The 21,413-nt window shown below is 41.3% G+C and overlaps 1 protein-coding gene across 9 annotated transcripts in view; it reads left to right on the top strand.

Annotated features, from left to right (window-relative positions):
• The window catches only part of TRRAP (transformation/transcription domain associated protein), a 170,009-nt gene that overhangs the window by 119,919 nt on the left and 28,677 nt on the right, over positions 1-21,413 (top strand). For all 9 annotated transcript variants that reach the window (XM_050966696.1, XM_050966695.1, XM_050966694.1 and 6 more), the window contains 4 exons: positions 5,975-6,139; positions 8,774-8,864; positions 10,823-11,022; positions 13,050-13,311. In XM_050966696.1, coding sequence (XP_050822653.1) covers positions 5,975-6,139; positions 8,774-8,864; positions 10,823-11,022; positions 13,050-13,311 — 718 coding nt within the window. The remainder of the gene's footprint in view (positions 1-5,974; positions 6,140-8,773; positions 8,865-10,822; positions 11,023-13,049; positions 13,312-21,413) is intronic.

Here is a 21,413-nt window from a genome sequence, read left to right as displayed (position 1 = left end):
AGCGGTGGCTGGCACCTCCTCCAGTAGCCCTCCCCCGCTGGATCTCAGGGCGCACCAAGACCTCCTTAGGCGAGTAGCTCAGAATCTGAGCCTACAAGCCGAGGAGGTCTCTGAGATCGAGGACCCGATTGTCACCATCCTCTTGTCTGATGCTCCCACCAGGGTCGCCCTACCCTTCATTAGGACGATCCAGGCCAACGCCAATACAATCTGGCAGTCACCGGCCTCCATCCCCCCTACGGCGAGGGGCGTCGAGAGGAAGTACATGGCCCCCTCCAAGGGCTACGAGTACCTCCACGTCCACCCGACACCGTGTTCCCTGGTGGTGCAGTCGGTGAACGAGAGGGAGCGTCATGGGCAGGAAGCTCCAGCCCCCAAATCCAAGGAGGCCAGACGTATGGACCTCCTTGGACGCAAAGTCTACTCGGCTGGGGCCCTGCAGCTCAGGGTTTCGAACCAACAAGCCCTGCTCAGCAGATACGCGTTTAACTCGTGGGTGGCAGCGGACAAATTCAAAGAGCTGCTGCCACAAGACGCCCGCCAAGAATTTGCGGCCATTCTGGACGAGGGCAAGAAGGTTGCACGAACCTCGTTGCAAGCTTCTTTAGACGCTGCAGACTCGGCTGCCCGCACCCTCGCTTCGGGGGTAACGATGCGCCGTATCTCCTGGCTGCAGGTCTCTGGCCTTCCACCAGAGCTCCAACATACCATCCAGGACCTCCCGTTTGAAGGCCAGGGCCTGTTTTCGGAAAAGACAGACCCCAGACTTAAGAGTCTCAAAGACAATCGGGTCATTATGCGCTCCCTAGGGATGCACACGCCGGGAACGCAGCGCAGACCCTTCCGGCCACAGCAGCAGCAGCAGCGCAGGCCATACCCCCAGTTCCGCCAACGGCAGGACCTCAATAGGCACCGTGGCAGGAATGGAAGGCGTAGGCATTCGGGGAACCAAGGGGGGCAGAATCAAAGCTCCTCTAAGCCCCCGCCTGGACCCAAGCCTTCGTTTTGAAGGTGCGCCCGAGGGCGCAGTAACAGTTTCCCCCACGGATCCTTCCCCCCCGTTTTCCAACCGCCTTTCGTTTTTCCTTCCGGCGTGGACCCAAATAACATTGGACCGCTGGGTCTTGCGTACGGTGCAGACGGGATACTGCCTGCAGTTTGTATCGTTTCCTCCTTCCCGCCCCCCTTCCTCGTCCCTCTTCAGGGACCCCTCTCACGAGCAATTCCTTCGACAGGAGGTACAGACGCTCCTCAACAAAGGAGCTATAGAGGCGGTTCCGGAAAACGAGAAAGGCAAGGGGTTTTATTCCCGCTACTTTCTGATCCCCAAGGCCAAGGGAGGCCTCAGGCCTATCCTCGACCTGCGAGAGCTCAACAAATACCTAGTGAAGTTGAAGTTCCGCATGGTATCCCTGGGGACCATTATCCCATCCCTGGATCCGGGAGATTGGTACGCCGCCCTCGACATGCAGGACGCTTATTTTCACATCGCCATTTGGCCACACCACAGATGTTTCCTTCGATTCGTGGTGGGCCCCCTTCACTACCAATTTGCAGTCCTCCCATTTGGCCTTTCTACGGCCCCGAGGGTATTTACAAAATGCATGGCAGTCGTTGTGGCACATCTTCGGCGCAGTCGTATCCACGTGTTCCCTTACCTAGACGATTGGTTAATTCGGGGCACGTCGGAACTACAGGTTTGCAGCCACGTCCGCGTGATCACCGGCCTGTTTGCTACCTTGGGCCTCATGATCAACATGGACAAGTCCACCCTGATCCCCACGCAGAGGGTGGAGTTCATCGGGGCCGTCCTGGACTCCACCGTGGCCAGGGCTCTTCTGCCGTTACCGAGGTTCCAGGCATTGTCGGCGATCGTTCAGCGATTGCGGGCAGCCCCCTTGACATCAGTACGGACATGTCTAACCCTGTTAGGCCACATGGCAGCATGCACATTTGTGACCGATTACGCTCGGCTCCGCATGAGGCCCCTCCAGTTGTGGCTCATCGAACATTACCGGCCGGCAAGGCAGCCGCTAGACATGCTGATCACAATCCCCCAGGGGGTGTTAGATTCTCTCGGCTGGTGGCTAGACCAGTCCGTAGTGTGTGCGGGGCTCCCTTTCCACCCACCTCAGCCCTCGGTGTCCCTGACAACGGATGCCTCAGATCTCGGCTGGGGGGCTATCATAACCTTAGTCCCAGATTTGGACCTTAGCGTCCAAAATATGGGGGTTAGCATGAAAACCTCCAAGCTTAGTTACCAGCTTGGACCTGGTACTTGCTGCCACCACCCAAAAAAAATTAGAGTGTTTTGGGGCACTCTGGTCCCTCTGAAAAAACCTTCCCTGGGGACCCCAAGACCCAAATCCCTTGAGTCTCACAACCAAGGGAAATAATCCTTTTTCCCTTCCTCCCTCCAGGTGCTCCTGGAGAGATACACAGACACAAGCTCTGTGAAACTACACAGAGTGACTCCCCCTCTCTGTTCCCCGTCCTGGAAACAAAAAGTACTTTCCTATTCCCCCAGAGGGAATGCAAAATCAGGCTAGCAAATCCAACACACAGATCTCCCCGATTTCTTCCTCCCACCAATTCCCTGGTGAGTACAGACTCAATTTCCCTGAAGTAAAGAAAAACTCCAACCGGTCTTAAAAGAAAGCTTTATATAAAAAGAAAGAAAAATACATACAAATGGGCTCTCTGTATTAAGATGATACAATACAGGGTCAATTGCTTAAAAGAATATTGAATAAACAGCCTTATTCAAAAAGAATACAAATCAAAGCACTCCAGCACTTATATTCATGCAAATACCAAAGAAAAGAAACCATATAACTTACTCTCTGATCTCTTTGTCCTTACACTTAGAAACAGAAGACTAGAAAGTAGAAACTACTTCTCCAAAGCTCAGAGAAAGCAGGAAGACAGACAAAAGACTCAGACACACAATTCCCTCCACCCAGAGTTGAAAAAATCCGGTTTCCTGATTGGTCCTCTGGTCAGGTGCTTCAGGTGAAAGAGACATTAACCCTTAGCTATCTGTTTATGACAGGGGCCCACCTGGGAACCCTGAGAACACAGGGCCTGTGGTCCCTGCAGGAGGTGAAGATGCACATCAACATGCGGGAGTTGAGAGCGGTCCGCCTTGCTTGTCAAACGTTCTGTCACCAGCTTCAAGGTCGTTGTGTCGCGGTGTTTACCGACAACACGACGACCATGTACTATATCAACAAGCAGGGCGGCACCAGATCCTCTCCCCTATGTCACGAGGCGATGCGACTCTGGGACTTTTGTGTAGCCCACTCCATTCGCCTCACGGCTTCCTTCCTCCCCGGAGTACGGAACACGCTGGCAGATCGCCTGAGCAGATCCTTCCTATCACACGAGTGGTCCCTTCGCCTGGACGTCACCCTCTCAATCTTCCAGAGGTGGGGTTATCCCCGTGTGGACCTCTTCGCGTCCGGAGGGAACAAGAAGTGCCAGGCGTTCTGCTCCTTTCAGGGCAGGGAGCCCGGGTCTATAGCGGATGCCTTCCTTATTCCGTGGGCGACCCACTTGTACTATGCGTTTCCCCCGTTTCCACTGGTCCACAGGGTCCTTCTGAAGGTGCGCAGGGACAGGGCTCGCGTGATCATGGTAGCCCCGGCGTGGCCCAGGCAACATTGGTACCCCATGCTGCTGGACCTGGCCATAGCCGACCCAGTTTCCCTGCCCCTTCACCCGGACCTGATCACCCAGGAACACGGGACTCTCTGTCACCCGGACCTGCAGTCGCTGCACCTAGCGGCGTGGTTCCTGCGTGGCTGACCGGTTCTGAACTGCGCTGCTCCACCCCGGTACGGGAGGTTCTCTTGGGCAGCAGGAAGCCTTCCACTAGAGCGACATACTCGGCCATGTGGAAGCGTTTCTCCTGTTGGTGCGTGGAGAAAGGTCTCCGCCCTATGGAAGTTTCGGTGGCCAATATCTTAGACTATGTTTGGTCCCTCAAACAACAGGGTCTGGCGATATCGTCGTTGCGGGTCCACCTGGCAGCTATCTCCACCTTTCACCCCGGTGGGGATGGCCGCTCCGTTTTTTCTCACCCGACGGTGTCTAGATTCCTGAAGGGGCTGGAACGTTTATACCCTAACGTCCGACTCCCTGCTCCAACCTGGGATCTTAACCTAGTGTTGTCTCGGCTCATGGGGCCCCCCTTTGAGCCGTTAGCTACTTGCTCCCTACTCTATCTCTCTTGGAAGACTGCCTTTCTAGTAGCTATCACCTCAGCTAGGCGGGTGTCGGAACTCCGGGCTCTTGTGGTAGACCCCCCGTATACAGTCTTCCACAAAGATAAGGTGCAGCTGAGGCCACACCCTGCCTTTCTCCCCAAGGTAGTCTCGACCTTTCACATCAACCAAGAGATATTCCTCCCGGTTTTTTTCCCGAAACCTCACTCTTCAGGCAGGGAGCAGCAGCTCCACTCGCTTGATGTCCGTAGGGCTCTCGCGTTCTATGTGGAGAGGACCAAACCGTTCCGCAAATCCCCCCAGCTTTTCGTGGCAGTAGCGGACCGCATGAAGGGGCTTCCTATCTCCTCCCAGAGGTTATCCTCATGGGTAACGTCCTGTATCAGGACCTGCTATGACTTGGCCCACGTCCCTACGGGCCGTGTGACTGCGCATTCTACCAGGGCGCAGGCGTCGTCGCTGGCTTTCCTCGCCCATGTGCCCATCCAGGAAATCTGTCGGGCAGCGACCTGGTCATCGGTCCACACCTTTGCTTCCCACTACGCCCTGGTCCAGCAGTCAAGAGAGGACGCGGCCTTCGGATCTGCAGTGCTCCATGCCGCGACTTCTCACTCCGACCCCACCGCCTAGGTATGGCTTGGGATTCACCTAACTGGAATGGATGTGAGCAATCACTCGAAGAAGAAAAGACGGTTACTCACCTTTGTAACTGTTGTTCTTCGAGATGTGTTGCTCACATCCATTCCACACCCGCCCTCCTTCCCCACTGTCGGAGTAGCCGGCAAGAAGGAACTGAGGAGCGGGTGGGCCGGCAAGGGTATATATCGAGCGCCATGGCGGCGCCACTCCAGGGGGCGACCTGCCGGCCCACTGGAGTTGCTAGGGTAAAAAGTTTCCGACGAACGTGCACGCGCGGCGCGCACACCTAACTGGAATGGATGTGAGCAACACATCTCGAAGAACAACAGTTACAAAGGTGAGTAACCATCTTATATTTCTGTGGGGGAGTGCCTCTTTCTTCGTGTCTTTGTCTTTCTATCTTTCTTCGTTTATAGTAAAATGAAAGATTAAAATAACTATATTATTTATCGCAAATAATGTAAAATATATTAAATATTTTACTTTTCCATATAAATGGAGTCTGTAGTTGCTTCAGAAGACAAATGGAAGAGGAGTTGATTTCATGCAGTTGTGAAGGGGACGTAGTTTGCAGGTTGATCTCTTGAGGATGCAGTTGCCACTATGGAGGGTTTAACATATCCATAAGCAAAAATGTTTCTATTCAATTAATACTCTTAGCATATATTTGCATAAATAAAATCAGCTAATTGATGATTTTGCAGAATGTACCTCCATCTCCAATCTTTATTCATACAGTTGAAGGATTTCTGAGGATGTATCATTTTGAAGTTTTCTTTTTTTGGACGTTCTTTGTTCTCTAATATAAAATACGATAGACGTATTTCTTTAATGATTGTGTGGATTCCACAAACTGTGCAGATTCACTTTTGTAAATGACAGTTTGATAGGTTTTTTCATTTACTGTAGTTTGCTTTGTGTAATATGGTTGGCTATGCAGGGCTTTCTTCTGCTGTAACTTTTTTTGGTTATTATTTAGAAATCTAAACAGTTATTTATGGGTGACATATGTAAATTACTAGCAATCAGATTCCATACATCAGCTTTTGAAAATACTTAATATCGGAAAGATACGAGTTCAGCTTGAAGCTTCTTTTTTTTGCTTTTAGGTTCTCTGGCTTCTGAGTTTTGATGATGAGAAGAACACACTAGCTGATGCAGTAGACAAGTATTGTATTGGTGTCCCACCTATCCAATGGCTGGCTTGGATTCCACAGTTGTTAACATGCTTGGTTGGCTCAGAGGGCAAGCTTCTTCTGAACCTCATTAGTCAGGTAGGGTGGATGTATGGTACAGATGATAATTTCTACTTCTTTGTTGTTCATATTGTATTTTTGTAAGATTAGGTCCTGTAAGTATTTTTAAAGCACAATGAAGGAAGTGTTAAGATTTCAAAATTTCATGGAGTGTACAAGTATGAACATGTTTCTCCATTTTTTCCATGTAAGCAGGATATGTTAATTTCAAAATGAATTTTTGATAAAACAAGATTAAATAAACTACTATTGTATACTATGTCTGCAACAAAACATTACAACTTTCCCTCTGGAGTTGTACTCCGTATTACATTGTTATGAACATAATTGCCCATGTTTGAAAATGCACAGTTAAATTATGCATATAATGCAGGATTAGGAATTGAAGAATTGTTCTGGTTTTGCTTTAAAGTGATTTAAAAAGCAATCTTGTTTTGGTGGGGTTTGTGTTTTGGTTTTGGGTTTTTTTTGTGGGGGGAGTCAAGGTAGTTTGAGATCTGGTTAAAAAATTAAAAAAAAATACCTAGCCCTGCAAGAATTATAAGCAAAGCCTATGTGGAATTTTATTCAGAAATGGCATTGCAAATGATTGGAGAAGTGACAATGAGGTTTGAGGAGTTTAATCGAAACTGATGGGTTCAGCTCTTTCAGTGATTTGCTGTATAATCTTGGATAAAGCACTTAAATCCATGTGCCTCAGTTTACCAATCTGTAAAATGGGTGTCAAGGGATTTTTTTTTTCTTGTAGCCTGTCCAGCAATCTTCACAAGAGGGTTGTGTCCATTCTTGTGGCCCTGGATGCAAAACTGAGCTATCATTGTGCCACCTCACCCTTAATTCCCACCTTAGGAAATGGGCAAAAGTGGTTACTGACACTAGGATCCTGTTTAGACTAGGAAGAAAAGTGGTTGGGGGAAGGAATGGTTTTGAGGGTTTTTTGTTTGTTTGTTTTAGGTAAACATGTTAACATGTTTTAGAATGTGATGGTTTAGTGTTTTGAAAATGAGTTAGCACTTAGTATAGACCAGTTTAAAATATCTTAGCTGTTCATGGTCAAGCGTACCTTTCTTAACCACCTAGGCCCTGTCCTGATGTGTGTTACAATTGTGCAAGCTCAATCAAGTTAGCTTAACATGATTGAAAACCCCTTTTAAGAGGCAGGCTAATGTATGAAGTCATGATAGCTGGCTGTGTTGTAGCCTAGGCTGCTCCAGGCTACAATGTCCCCTCAGTCCCCTGGATGCTGGCAAAGGGGAAAAATCATCCCTTTTCTCGTGACTCCCTTTTTCCATTTTTGTAGTGCTCCCGCTCTCTGTACGTTTGCCCTTGCCCCAACCTATTTTAAGGTACTAACAGAGAATTACTGTGTTTTCAAAAGAAGTGTAAGATAGCAGAATTACTATAAAATGGAGATTTAGAAGAGAGACAGACTCCCCTGCAGCCTTGAGGAAGCAGAATATTTGGGGGCATCCTGATTTCATTGTATCTTGGTGGCAATGTCTTTCAAAACAAGAGTTCAGCTGTGTACTGAGGATTGATGCCTTAGAATAAAACCTATTTCACCAGCTTGTTGAGGCTCAGTATTTATAAAGCTCTTTTTAGTAAAATTTTCAAAAGTGCTTGGTGATTTAAGACCTCAAGTCCCATTGAAAGTCATTGGGCTTAGGTCCATAAGTCACTTAAATGCTTTTGAAATTTTTTCCTTTTCTGATTGTAGGATGGAAGGTGTTATACAAGTTTAATGCATTATGGATTTGTGGGCTTAAGGCTGCAGAAGAAGTTAAAAAATGAACTTAATTGGAAATGAGATATTTACCACAGATGAACTTCTCATAAAATCATTTATTCCTGGATTGACTCCATGGAAAGTATATACATCATGTCAGTAATCTCTGTTCAGTTACATACGGACATTTTAAGATTATTTGTACATATCTTGCTCGTTTAAATGTAAGGACAGTATATTTTTAAGAAAAAAAATATGGTGAGAGAAACTTTTTTGCCTTATTTTATGCTTGCCTACATCATTTGGTCAAGTTAGGTACATTGTTCTGCTCATGTAATGGGCACTGAGGTTTATAGATTTAAAGGCAAAAGCTTCATGTTAATGTGTACTCAGTTTTCTGTAGGAGCCATAAAGCCTTTGTTTGGTGAAAGTAGTGTCCCTTTATATTAAGTGGCTATTTTTCACATTCAGTGCTGCAATTATGTGGAGTAAGGTTACTCTTTAATGGGCCCAGCTACCATGTGGCATTGGGAATTGTGGCCTAATTTAAAGACTAACTGGTGGTGTTATGTCTGTTTTTCTTTTATTATGTGCATGAGTAAGATCTTTGAGCTGGTCAGGTACTCTTGCATTATGCTGTTTCCAGATTTATTAGGCAATACAGTAGTGGGAATCCTAATTAGATATCGCTTACTACAGTGTGCAGAGATGCACTGTGTCTTTTCTGTGACTCTACCCTCTATTTTTTTTGTTTGGATTTTGTTGTTGAAATGAGCTTTGCTGATAAATTCTAAATAAATCAGGGAATTATTGAAATGCAGTTGTTTATTAGGTATATACTTGAGCTTTTGTATATTCTTTGTAGATTCTCTTTGTAAACCAACAAAATACTGAATATTATTTCCTCTGTGTTTATATTCAAATAGGTGGGAAGAGTCTATCCCCAGGCTGTCTACTTTCCTATCAGGACCCTCTATTTAACACTGAAGATAGAACAACGAGAGCGTTACAAAAGTGGTGAGTTAGTACTAAAACTCACTCTGCTCAATTGGCAGCTGCAACTTTGGCTACGTCTTCACTACCCGCCGTATCGGTGGGTAGCAATTGATTGCTCGGGGATCGATGTATCGTGTCTCTTCTAGACGTGATATATCGATCCTCGAACGCGCTTATATCGATTCCAGAACTCCACCAACCCGAACGGAGTTGCAGAGTCGACATGGGGAGCCGTGGACATCGATCCTGTGCCATGAGGACGGTGAATAATTCGATCTTAGATACTTCGACTTCAGCTACGTTATTCATGTAGCTGAAGTTGCATATCTGAGATCGATTTTCCCGCGTAGTGTAGACCAGCCCTTTGTCTCTCCAGTGGGGATTCCCTGACTTCCTAGTAAATCAAGTTCACTAGGAAGGATAGCTATTTATCAATGCTTAGAGCTAAGGGAGTAATTCATGGTAAATTTGTTTGGGTTTAGCATATATCTGTATGCAAGTATCTATGAATACCTTACAATGTTGCTGAATATATTCATTATATTCAGTCAAATTACTGTAATATCAGAGAGCTGCACAATCATTCATGGATATTTATCGTCATAAAACCCTTATGATTTACAGAAATGCTGTTATCCTGAGTTTGCAAATGGAGAACTGAGGCATAGGGGTTAAGTCACCTAAAGTCACACAGGATGTCTGTCAGAGTAATAACTGAACCCAATCTCCGGAGTCCCAGTCCACAATATTAACCAGGAAGCTGTCCTTACTTTTAGTTAGTTTTGATTGGATGCATAGGTCACATTGCCTGTTGGATGAACATAGTTCTTTCAGTGCACATGCTGGTGTTTAAGATAAACTTTTTGCCATATATGCTCTCTAAATTTTTACTTTAAATTTAACTTCCTCTGTAAATACTCTCTCAAATTTGCTGTCACACTGTATTTTCAGGGACCATCCCTGTGAAGCATTACCATATCAAGTAATTCCACAGCACCTAGTTGTTCTTTTGGCCCATGTAGTCTCTCAAGAATAGCTCCCAAGAAAACTATTTGAACAATTTAAATCTTTCCTTTTGTTCTAGTTGTTTTGCTGGTTTTGGTTATAAGTGCATTGTTTAGATAATCACCCGTTTCACTTGTGAGTCAGTGTATTTAATTTCTGCATACATGTTAAAGGGCAGTATTTAAGTAACATCTTATTTTCCTGGGTGTATAGCTCTACAGAGGGGAAATGTTCACATACAATAATACTAAAATTACATTTTATTTCTTGATATTAGTTGTATACAGCCTTTTTATTGGTTTCATTACATTAATTTCCAATAATGGATGGTCTTCATGCAAAGTTCTGCCTTAATAATGATATCACTGCATGTATAATCAATAGCTGATCATTTTTCTCTTGACTCTACCTCATACTTTTTAACTTCTAAACACTGCTCATAAACAGTGCTCTTAAGTCATATGGTAGCATTTGAAACCGTGTCTCATCATTTAGTAAGTTGCAAGCTTATACCCTGAAATTCACTGATTAATTATATCATCATTCAGTGGTCTTTGTATAAGAAATTTAGCTTTAGTAAGAGATGTTCCTTAGGATAAATTTCATATCTGTTGCTATTAGATCACCTGTTGTTCCAATTATGTTATGAGGTTTCATCAAAGCAGAAAGGAATTGAATATCTTAATTTTTGCCTTTTACTTTAAGAGGAAGTGGATTGCACAAATCAATGCAAAAAGATTAAAGGTACAAGTCTTCGCTCATTTTTAAAAAAATGTATATTTTGCTCTTATCTTTATGAAACAACGAAATATCATTTGCAGCAAAATTATTTTTTAAACAATTTTGATTTAATCTTCCACTGAATTATAGAAACTTGGAAGCAAATTCAGGACAGTATATTTTTTTGAATACCATGCAATCATCTGTTTCATAATTCTCTGAAAGTTAACTATGCTGTTTGGATTTTGTTCCAGATTCTGGACAACAGCAGCCAAGTTCGGTAGGAAATCAATCTCATTCTGCATCAGATCCTGGGCCAATAAGAGCCACTGCACCTATGTGGCGCTGCAGCCGAATTATGCATATGCAGCGAGAACTGCATCCAACGCTTTTGTCTTCTCTGGAAGGCATTGTAGATCAAATGGTCTGGTTCAGAGAGAATTGGCATGAAGAGGTATTTGGACTTAATATAACTATTTGGAATTACTTTACATTCATAAAAACCAAATCAAATTTAGATGTATAATATGTTTCTAGACTATTTATTTTTCATATCTGACAGTATTTTCTACAGAGTTTGTTTAGTAAACTGCAGCACAATAAACTAGTCTGATTAAAAAATAACTAACAATTCTGCCTTCAGAACTTTTAATTATTTCTATATTTTCAAAAGTGATGTAGGTGCTGTGGAAAACTCTCTGAAATAATTAGTGTGATAAATATTTCTTCAAATTGTAGGATTCCAGCTGAATCTTGTATTGGAAGAGACACGTTACATTCTTGCATTATGTTTCTTTGCTTTTCCCTCTAGATGTGGTTTGTGAGGTAGAATTGGGAGCTACTGCACTAAATTTAAATTAAATTGGATATGTGTATTTTGAAAAGTAAATACAGCTCGTGTAATACTTGCTTGACCCAGATTATCGACTTTAGTGCTTGCCTCCCAAAATGATTTTCTTACCCCTACTCAAAAAAGATTTAATAACATAGGCTTTAATAAGGTCTCCTATTACTAACACTTCATTATTTTATGAAAAACCCCTCATGTTTATTAATGTATTCCAGAATACTGAGAATTACAGTTGTCAAATGAACAAAGTACATTTTGTGATGCACTTTATTTGCTACATCTGTATAATTTGCTAATTTTCAATGGAAAGACTCAACGCTTTAACTGTCAGTAGTAGGCCCATGTTGAATATCTAATGATTCTTTTGCTAAACAGCATCTCAGGCACTACTACAAATAAAGTTCTTCTGTATTTTGACTTAAGGTCCAGCTCTTGCTTCCAGTGACTGAATTGGAAGCAGAAAGATTCAAAAGATTCATAATCTAGATTTAAGTACAGTAACTCCTCACTTAATGTTGTAGTTATGTTCCTGAAAAATGTGACTTTAAGTGAAACGATTTTAAGTGAATCCAATTTCCCCATAAGAATTAATGTAAATGAGGGAGATAGGGTCCAGGGAATTTTTTCACCAGACAAAAGACTAATATATAAAATACACATGTGTGCGCTCGCTTGCACGCTCTCTCTCTCTCTTTTTCTCTCTCTCTCTCTCTCTCTGTTTTAAACAAATAATTTAATACTGGTATGCAGTGATGATGATTGTGAACCTTGGTTGAGGTGGAGGAGTCAGAGGGTGGAATATTTTCCAGGAAATGCCTTACTGCTAAATAATGAACTAGCAATTGGCTGAGCCCTCAACGGTTAACTCACACTCCGCAAGGCAGCAGGAATGGAGAGAGGGGAGAGAGCACTGGAGACATAGACACACACTGTGTGTGTAAGAGAAAGAGATGAGCATTTCCCCTTTAAGTACACTGCCTTGTTAATTAGATCAGCTTGCTGAGACTGTAGCTGCTAGCAAGCTCCCTCTGTCTTGAGCCCTGTTGTGTGTGTCCCCTGCTCTATAGAAGATGGGGTAAGCAGGGTGTAGGAGCAGGGGAGAGGGGGAAACCCTGACATTAGCCCCCTTCTTCCTCCCCTCCCCCCCTGCACAGCAAGCAGGAGTCTTGAGGAGCAGCTCCAAGGCAGAGGGCAGGAGCAGCACATGGCAGTGGGAGGGAGGGACAGCTGCAATTGCTAGCCTGCTGGGCAGCTGCTGCACAGAGAATTTAAGGGAACGAGGAGCTGATAGGGACACTGGCGGTCCACCCTGGTTCCAGGCCCCCACCAGCTAGCTGCAACTGGCTGCTCTTCCTGCAAGCAGTGGAAAAAGCAGGCGGCTGCCAGACAACATTAGAAGGGAGCATTGCACAACTTTAAATGAGGATGTTCCCTAATTGATCAGCAACATAACAACGAAACAATGTTAATGGGGACAACTTTATGTGAGGAGTTACTGTAAAGGATAATTTTACTATTAGGAAATGTATTCTGGTTTTGCTGTATTCTAGTACTTCATTGCATTGTAGTAGTAGTGTATATTTGCTGTCAAATCAAAAGACTTAACAACATATACTTTTTTCTTTTATTAGGTTCTTAGACAGCTGCAGCAAGGCCTGGCAAAGTGCTATTCAGTTGCCTTTGAGAAAAGTGGAGCAGTTTCAGATGCCAAAATCACTCCCCATACACTCAATTTTGTCAAGAAGTTGGTCAGTACCTTTGGAGTGGGACTGGAGAATGTGTCAAATGTCTCCACTATGTTTTCTAGTGCAGCTTCAGAGTCGTTGGCTAGAAGAGCACAGGCTACAGCTCAAGACCCTGTATTTCAGAAGTTAAAAGGGCAGTTTACAACAGGTGAGATCTTACAACATAAGTTCAAGTTTATTTTAATAATCTGCAATTAAAATATTGTTTGTCCAGTGTTCAGGTCCTAAAATGGTCTTTACTCTTCCTTTCTGAGGAAGAAAAATGACTATACGACAACCAAATTTTTATCATTTGAAAAATTTACAATAGTCTACTGTCTGTCCATTCCTATACTCTTTGAAGTAGTAAAACATGCATGCAAGAAAATTAGATCACAACACTGCGTAAAGAACGTTTGTAGAATAGTATGTAGTTTTTTTCATTCTTTCCATAACTGTAGTCAAATTACTCCTATTTACAAAAATAAGTACATTACAGCACTTCAACAAAGGACTAGCACATTTTGACTGCTTGTATGGTGAATGACAAAACTATCTGGCAGATGAAAACCATTAATAGCTAGATAGTCCTTATTTATACTAAAAGCACACAATGTAAGTTACTTAAAATGTAATCGCAGTTTTCATCACAAAAGTCCAACAAACAGTATTATGTACACTTTCCAGAATTATCAACATCTGATGAATAATATTAATTTTGGATAGCTAGATTATAAAATTCTCTGTTCATTCACATAATTGTGTTAGATAAATTGAATCCATAACAATAGTCAGCTCTAATGAAAGTGTCCTTTTGGGAAGTAGCTTATTAGGTATTTCGTATTTTATTTGCCAGCTGATTTATTATATTTTGTGTGTCTCTGGTGTTAAATTGAAATTGAGTCACTTACCTAAGAAAAGCCTGCAAAGCAGTTTTAATATAAGAAACACTCAAAAGTATCAAAGCCACTCAGATATTGTCTGTATATGAGGTACAGAAGCTTGACATTTCATGGTGGGGGCGTTCCATGGCTTCCTTGGTCATGGAAATTGGCTTCTGTTACAGCGATACTTCCTTGGCTTATCCCAAAAGAAGACTAAAAATCAGATAAAGTGGAATAGTAGAATATATTCTTTCAAACAGAAAAATATTAAACCTCTGAATCGGAAAGACATTTTAATGTAGAGCTAAGTTTTCAACTATTTTTCTAAATTTTATTTTGATTATTTGTTTTAATTTTAGATGTTAATGTTCATAAGTAATTATGGAACTTACTGTATTCAGTATTCAAGGTCAGCACTGTTACTGAGTGCTTTATTGAGTTCAGCAGGTAGTTGTTATCGTGGTTTTTCAAACATCTTAGTGACTATGATGTGAAAATAAGTGATCTGTTGAGATTCTTGTGAAAGTAGCTCCCAGTCACAGATATGACCTACATATCTTGTGCACATTTATGTATTGCATGATGTACTCTTTGAAGCACAGCAGTTGCATGACAATAGATAATGGAAGTCCTGAACCATATGATTAAATTTAATGGATAAAGGCTACAAGGGAAGGAAACAGTAGTTGAAGCAGTTCACATATCCCCAATTATCTGAAAATTACAGAGAAGCAAAATACAGTTAATGTAGATAAGGATTTCTTATTTTTTTAAACCCTTTATTATTTACATATTGCAACAGCCCTTAGGAAACATTTAGTCACTGAAGACATTTTTATAGAATTTTTTATATTATCTTAGTCTTTATTAATTTCTCTTGATGCTTTGTTTCCTTCCAGATACAACTTCTGGGAGATCTTAATTTTTTTAGGCTTTAAAGGAGAATAATTGTGAAGTTAGACCTGGAATTCTAAGAGAAACATAGAAGGGAGTAGTTATTTAAAAAAAAACAAAAATACATACTGTGACAAAGTTCCTCCTCTACCTTGGTGGGTCCTGCGCTTATTTGGCAGATTTGCTCACCTCAGTGATCTTCCCCACAGTCTGAGTCAACTTCTCCTGTGTCTGAGTTGGGAGGTTTGGGGGGAACCCAGGCCCGCCCTCTATTCTGGGTTCCAGTCCAGGGCCCTGTGGATTGCAGCTGTCTATAATGCCTCCTGTAACAGCTGCATGACAGCTACAACTCCCTGGGCTACTTCCTCATGGCCTCCTCCAAACACCTTCTTTATCCTCACCACAGGACCTTCCTCCTGGTGTCTGATAATGCTTGTACTCCTTAGTCCTCCAGCAGCACAGCCTCTCACTCTCAGCTCCTTGCGCCTCTTGCTCCTAGCTCCTCACTCACACTTCCTCTCCTCTAGCTCCTCCCCACCTGACTGGAGTGAGCTCCTTTTTAAACCCAGGTGCCCTGATTAGCCTGCCTTGATTGGCTGCAGGTGATCTAATCAGCCTGTCTGCCTTAATTGGTTCTAGCAAGTTCCTGATTACTCTAGTGCAGGCCCTGCTCTGGTCACTCAGGGAACAGAAAACTACTTACCCAGTGACCAGTATATTTGCCCTCTACCAGACTCCTGTACCCCACTGGTCTGGGTCTGTCACAATACATAACCTCCCTCCCTCCCCAATCCCCTAGAAAAAGGATTGTAAGACTTAAGACTAATTATTTTGTAGTGTCCATCTTTGTTATGAAAATACCTTATACTGATAACATTTTCATTTTATTCTCTGTATATTTTCTTTGCATAATTTCAAGGTTTATAAATGGCATATTTAAAGTTTCTAGCTTTGTTATCCTCTCACACTTTTTTACAAAAATTATGTGCATCAGCATTTAAACAAATCTAAAGGGAGTTTTTTCTGGAGCTATTTAATGAAATAAAGAACATTTTAAAGTAATCAAGATACAAAGTGTCTCTCTTAAATTTCAGTTTAAGAATAAGCAATTTGCCTGATTTTTTTTTTCCCATGCAGACTTCAAAATTTATTTTTCAATTATGATTAAGCGTGAGTGGTTATGGGATTAAAATAGTTATTTTAGTTAGTGCTAGATTAGATTATGCTTTAATCTATTAAATTTGAGGTTTAATTCAAAATTGAAGTGTGAAAAAACAGATGAAATTAAATTGGTGAATATGCTTGCTTTGTGGAGTCTTTGATAATTGAATTTATTATGCAGAAAATGAAATTAGGTTTCTGATTAATTTGCAGTAGTGGTAGAAACTACTTTATCAAATTAATAGAAACTTAATTACTTTACTGGACATAGAAAATGTGTTAACATTTTTGGACACCAGTTAGTAGATCATGCTTACATTTCCTTATGTGCTTTGGGCCTCTTCATTCTGAGTCAATGGGGTCCGCCTTCTGTCACACCTAGAAGTGACCATGTTTGTATTTATAATTCTCAACATCTGCTGTATTCACTTGATGTGAGGATATTTATATCTGTTTTCCAAATCTTCTGTGACTTGTATATTAAGAATCTATCTAAAGGTAAACTGTGTTCCCTGCAGTTATTCCTAGGTTAATGCTGATAGAAATATTTTCAAAAGACATATGCAAATAATGTATTGTGGTTGCATAACCTCTTCCTACTATAGTTGACATGCATCTTTCTTCCTGCAAATACAAAAAGGAGCTCAGATACCTCCAGGAGGCTCCAAGGATAGGCCATACCCGTTCCGCATTCATTCTAAAATCTCTATCTACAGCCAAGCAAATGGAGTTCAGCTTATTTTCCTTCTTATCTGTTACCATCCCAGCTTTTAAAGCCAAATTTAAATTCCAGTAGTTCTCTGCTCTTTAATTTTGCCAGAATTTTTGATGGCATGGTTTTGTAAACAGGACCACTTGCCCAACATAGTGCAGTTGGCTAAATAGAGTCAAGGCAAAGAGGGAGCCCATCTTTGAAGAAATCTCTGAGGTCACAGAAAGAGTATTGTTGCAATTATCCTTAGCATGGGCGGATGGATGTTGAGTCTGGAACAGTTCTATTAAATACAAGCTGATGGTGAATGACATCTCTCACTTTCTGGTTAATAGGAGCAGTAGAACTGGTTTCCCCCAATAAAAAGTTGTTTCTTCTAGTATATATTGCTGTGGGGTGCTCCACTGTAGGATGTGTGTGTACCTGAATGCACTCAGTTGGAGATTTGACTCAGCAGTGTCTGTGGGTCTGTGCCTGCACACCTATACAACCTTGTGCTCCAAAGCAAGAAGAAGTACTAGACCTGAAACAGATTTTTCTCCTGAAGTAATGAGCATTCTAGCTGTCTCAAACGTCTCAGAGACTCTCATTTCATCGAAGTGCAAAATTTGCATGAGATTTAAGAGGAAGTCTCATCCTCCATTCAGACTCAGACCATTTCCATCTGATAGTATGGATATTGAGAGGGTGAAGTTAATTGCAGTTGGTTTGTCCTTCAAAGAGGTTGTGACTCTACAGACTTCCATAAGGATTTCATGTCTGGTCTACATCTCATCTTGTCACAGTTAAACTCCATATGATCAAGAAAACAACAGAAACCCCAGGGTTTTCTTCAGTATGGACAAGGGACTTCACTTCAGAACCATAGCATGACAGGTGTCACTATACTCCGTGTCCCACATGCTAGGTCCTCAGGCCCTTTTGTTGAAAATCCTCAAGTCTTAAGATCTCTCAGAGGAATCAGGCTGGCTAGACCCTATGATCAGGCCAATTTTTCCTAAGTGGGGTCTAGTGTTGGTGCCCTCACTGCAAATATCTATTGTTCTGTTCCATTCCCCTTTTTTTTATTACCCTCACCTGCTACTGGGGCATCTGAGCACCTTCTGTCTCAGTTATTTCTGCAAGCCATATTCACATCCAGGGAACTTAGGCTCCATGCTTCGGTTATCATGAATCTGTAATCTCTGCTAAAAGATGGTCAAAATAGATCAGAGTGATTTGTCATGTGCTGGTAGGTGTCAGCCATTTGGGAATGATAGACTAGGCTCTGCTAGGTCTAAGACACCTTCCAGAGCATGCATTCTTGCAGTCTCCCGTATTTAATTATGCAAAGGTATTACTTGGAATTCTGCATTCTTCATACCATTACTCCTTTGATTTGGCATCTAGATTTGATGCCCAGCTTGGGGGAGTAATGTTGCAGTCACTTTAATATTTCTCAAATCTTTCTCACCTGGTGGATCACTGCTATTTATAGAGGAGGGGATGCATGTAGGTATTTCTCAAAAGAGAAAGTTATTGTAGTAATTGTCTGTATGTGTCAATACGCTGCATCCACCTTCCCCACTTCTTCAGATTAGTTTGGTAAGTATTTTTGAATTACTGGAAAGAACCAAAGTGTGTTCAGGATTACACCCTGATATATATCTTCAGGCTCCGTTATGAGTAATAATAAGATTTTGTCAGAGGTCACAGATTATGTCTTTCAGAGACCTATGTGACATCATTCTCACTCCCATTATTTTTAATAAAAGTCAAAGACAGGTGGTTGCGAGCGTCCATTAATTTTAGTTTATTGCCCATGACCTGTGTGTGATTTTTACTAAAAATAATTGTGACAAAATCTTACCCACACAGCCTCTTTTCTCATTACTAAGGTTAAGTCCTTCTTATGGCTGCATGCTGGGAGATTCTTACCTTGCATATCTGGACAAACTTCTCCTATTGTGATAATTGTGTTAACTTGTTATTTTTATCCTAGTAATTGTAAAAACAGTGTTTGCTGTGATCCAGAAGTATTGATTCAGACAGGCAAATGTGTTCAATAAAATGTTGGTGTTATCTATGGGTAATTCCACATTTTTCAGTATTTTCCCGATGACCTTTACATTTGACTGTGGTTCCTTCATTGAATTGGTAAATCTTGAACTAATTCAAGGAGCAAGACTTAGCTTTTAGTAGTGGTTGAAATAGATAAATAAAACAACATATGTCTAAAATAAGCTGTCTCCAAAGCAAAGTACAAAAGTCTTTCACCATAGTGAAGCCAGTCATATTTCTCCTCTCCTTTTTACAGCTGAAGTTACTTATTTTCTTCTCAGTTGGGCTCTATGTGGAGCCTATGTGACATGAATGAAAAACATTAATTAATTGAGCTCACTCTCTGTCATTCCCATTTGCTATTGAGAAACAAAAGAAAATAATCTAAAATAGGCATTTTCACCAAACCAGAGTGTATTCCTATAGTGAAATAAATAACTTGATGTAAAAATAAATTAACACTGTAACATATTTTTACCATGTTGGTTATTTGCATGTCATTGGAATACCGTAGTTGTAATTTGGGGAAATTTTGCTGCACCTCATGGAGTTACAGAAAGAAATAATGCCGTCCTATTGTCACTTTTTCATAAATTGATTTACTCATGTTGCTCACTAGAGGGTAGACTTGGAATTGTAATCAGATCTTTTTATAATATTTGTAGTTATCAGAGTTGTGCTGCATATACTATATAAAAACAGAAAAGGGACTGTCAGTTAACTACAGTAATAGTTTTTTGAGCAGGGGTAGGCAACCTATGGTGCACATGCCAAAGGCGGCACACAAACTGATTTTTCAGTGGCACTCCTTGGTCCTAGCCACCGGTCCGGGGGACTCTGCATTTTTAATTTAATTTTAAATGAAGCTTTTTAAACATTTTAAAAACCTTATTTACTTTACATACAACAATAGTTTAGTTATATATTATAGACTTATAGAAAGAGACCTTCTTAAAAAGTTAATATGTATTACTGGCACGTGAAACCTTAAATCAGAGTGAATAACTGAAGACTCGGCACACCACTTCTGAAAGGTTGCCAATCCCTGGTTCAGAGTCTAGCAGAATTATTCTTAATGTCTCCAAACTGGAAACTGTATGTGTCCTTTATGAGTTTTTTTCTTATGTTTTGAAAGAGACTGAAATTAATATGTAAGTCTCGTTTTAATATAAAACATTCTCACGCCAAAATATTTAATGTATCAGCATTGTTGTGTATACCAGTGCTGCTCTGAAAATAATTTTAGAGCAGTTGCTGCTATAAAGCCAGCAGAGTGTAAAACACCATTATATAGAATATCAGGGTTGGAAGGGAGGTACCTCAGGAGGTCATCTAGCCCAATCCCTGCTCGTAGCAGGACCAATCCTCAAACAGATTTTTACACCAGTTCCCTGAACAGCCCCCTCAAGGATTGAACTCACAACCCTGAATTTAGCAGGTCAGTGCTCAAACCACTGAGCTATCTCTCCCCGCCAGTGTTAATACAAAGAAAATAAACTTCTTTTAAATTAATTTGATTTTTTTAAAAATCAGAATAGAAAAAGATAAAGAAATCCTGTCACAATTTAAAAAAAAAATCAAAATTAGCAGTATCATTAGGAATATATTAAATTTATATCGTGTGTGTGTGTGTGTGTGTGTGAGAGAGAGAGAGAGAGAGTATGCTGTGTATATAATGTGTGAATATATAGTGGTTACCCTTTAAAAAGCTAAGAGATTTATGGCAACTCTCAGATTTTTAGGAGGTGAGTGTTGTACATGCATGTTTGCATTTCCTACACTCTTTGTGTGTGTGTGTGTCTCTCTCACTCACTCACTCACTCACTCACTCTGAATTGTGGCTAAAAGCGAATAGGACTAGTTTGTTTTATTGTGCACGCAAAAGATACGCCCACAAAAACATGGTGTATTTAGGTTCTGTAAATTTGTTTGTAGAGGAAGTTACCAGATTTGTGAACAAAATGCAGATTTTTGTGACCCCTCTTTTTGTGGTTGTGGTTGAAACTTTGGCCCCTAGTTTGTTTGTAATTACCGTAGGGTGGATGTTAAGTATTGAATTGTTAGTGCACGATAGATGGATGCTCACAGCAGATTTTTGTGATCCAATTTCTCTTTCCTCTCGTGTTTTACGCTCACAATTACTTTAACTTATTTCTCTCAAATGCTTACTAGTTATATTGGAGACCTAGAAATATATTTTACATATGTAACAGATTGCATAGTAGTTTATGTGTTCTGAATGTACTGTGTCATCTCTGAGATTAACAGATAATTTTCCCTAGCATTCTACTTGTAGTGAGCCATATTGGAGATTTCACATGCAGAAATTGTTCTACTATAACTGTGAATCTTTTACCGGCTGTGAGGAAATGTGCAGTGCATTTCTAACACAGTAAAGCTAAGGAAGACATTGCTTGTTTTGACAAATTGATCAATGGTAAATATTATTATTTCATATTTATAATTTATTATAATGTATTATTATTATTATTATTATTATATAAATTTTCAGAGTTTAATATGAAGTATCTGGGATTTACACTATTATCAGCTTTTATCTTGTAAATTCTGTTCTCTTTG

Source organism: Gopherus flavomarginatus, chromosome 9, assembly GCF_025201925.1.
Source record: "Gopherus flavomarginatus isolate rGopFla2 chromosome 9, rGopFla2.mat.asm, whole genome shotgun sequence".
In the NCBI taxonomy this organism is placed as follows: Eukaryota; Metazoa; Chordata; order Testudines; family Testudinidae; genus Gopherus; species Gopherus flavomarginatus.
Note: the sequence above shows the minus strand (reverse complement) of the source record. Positions and strands in the feature narration are given on the sequence as shown.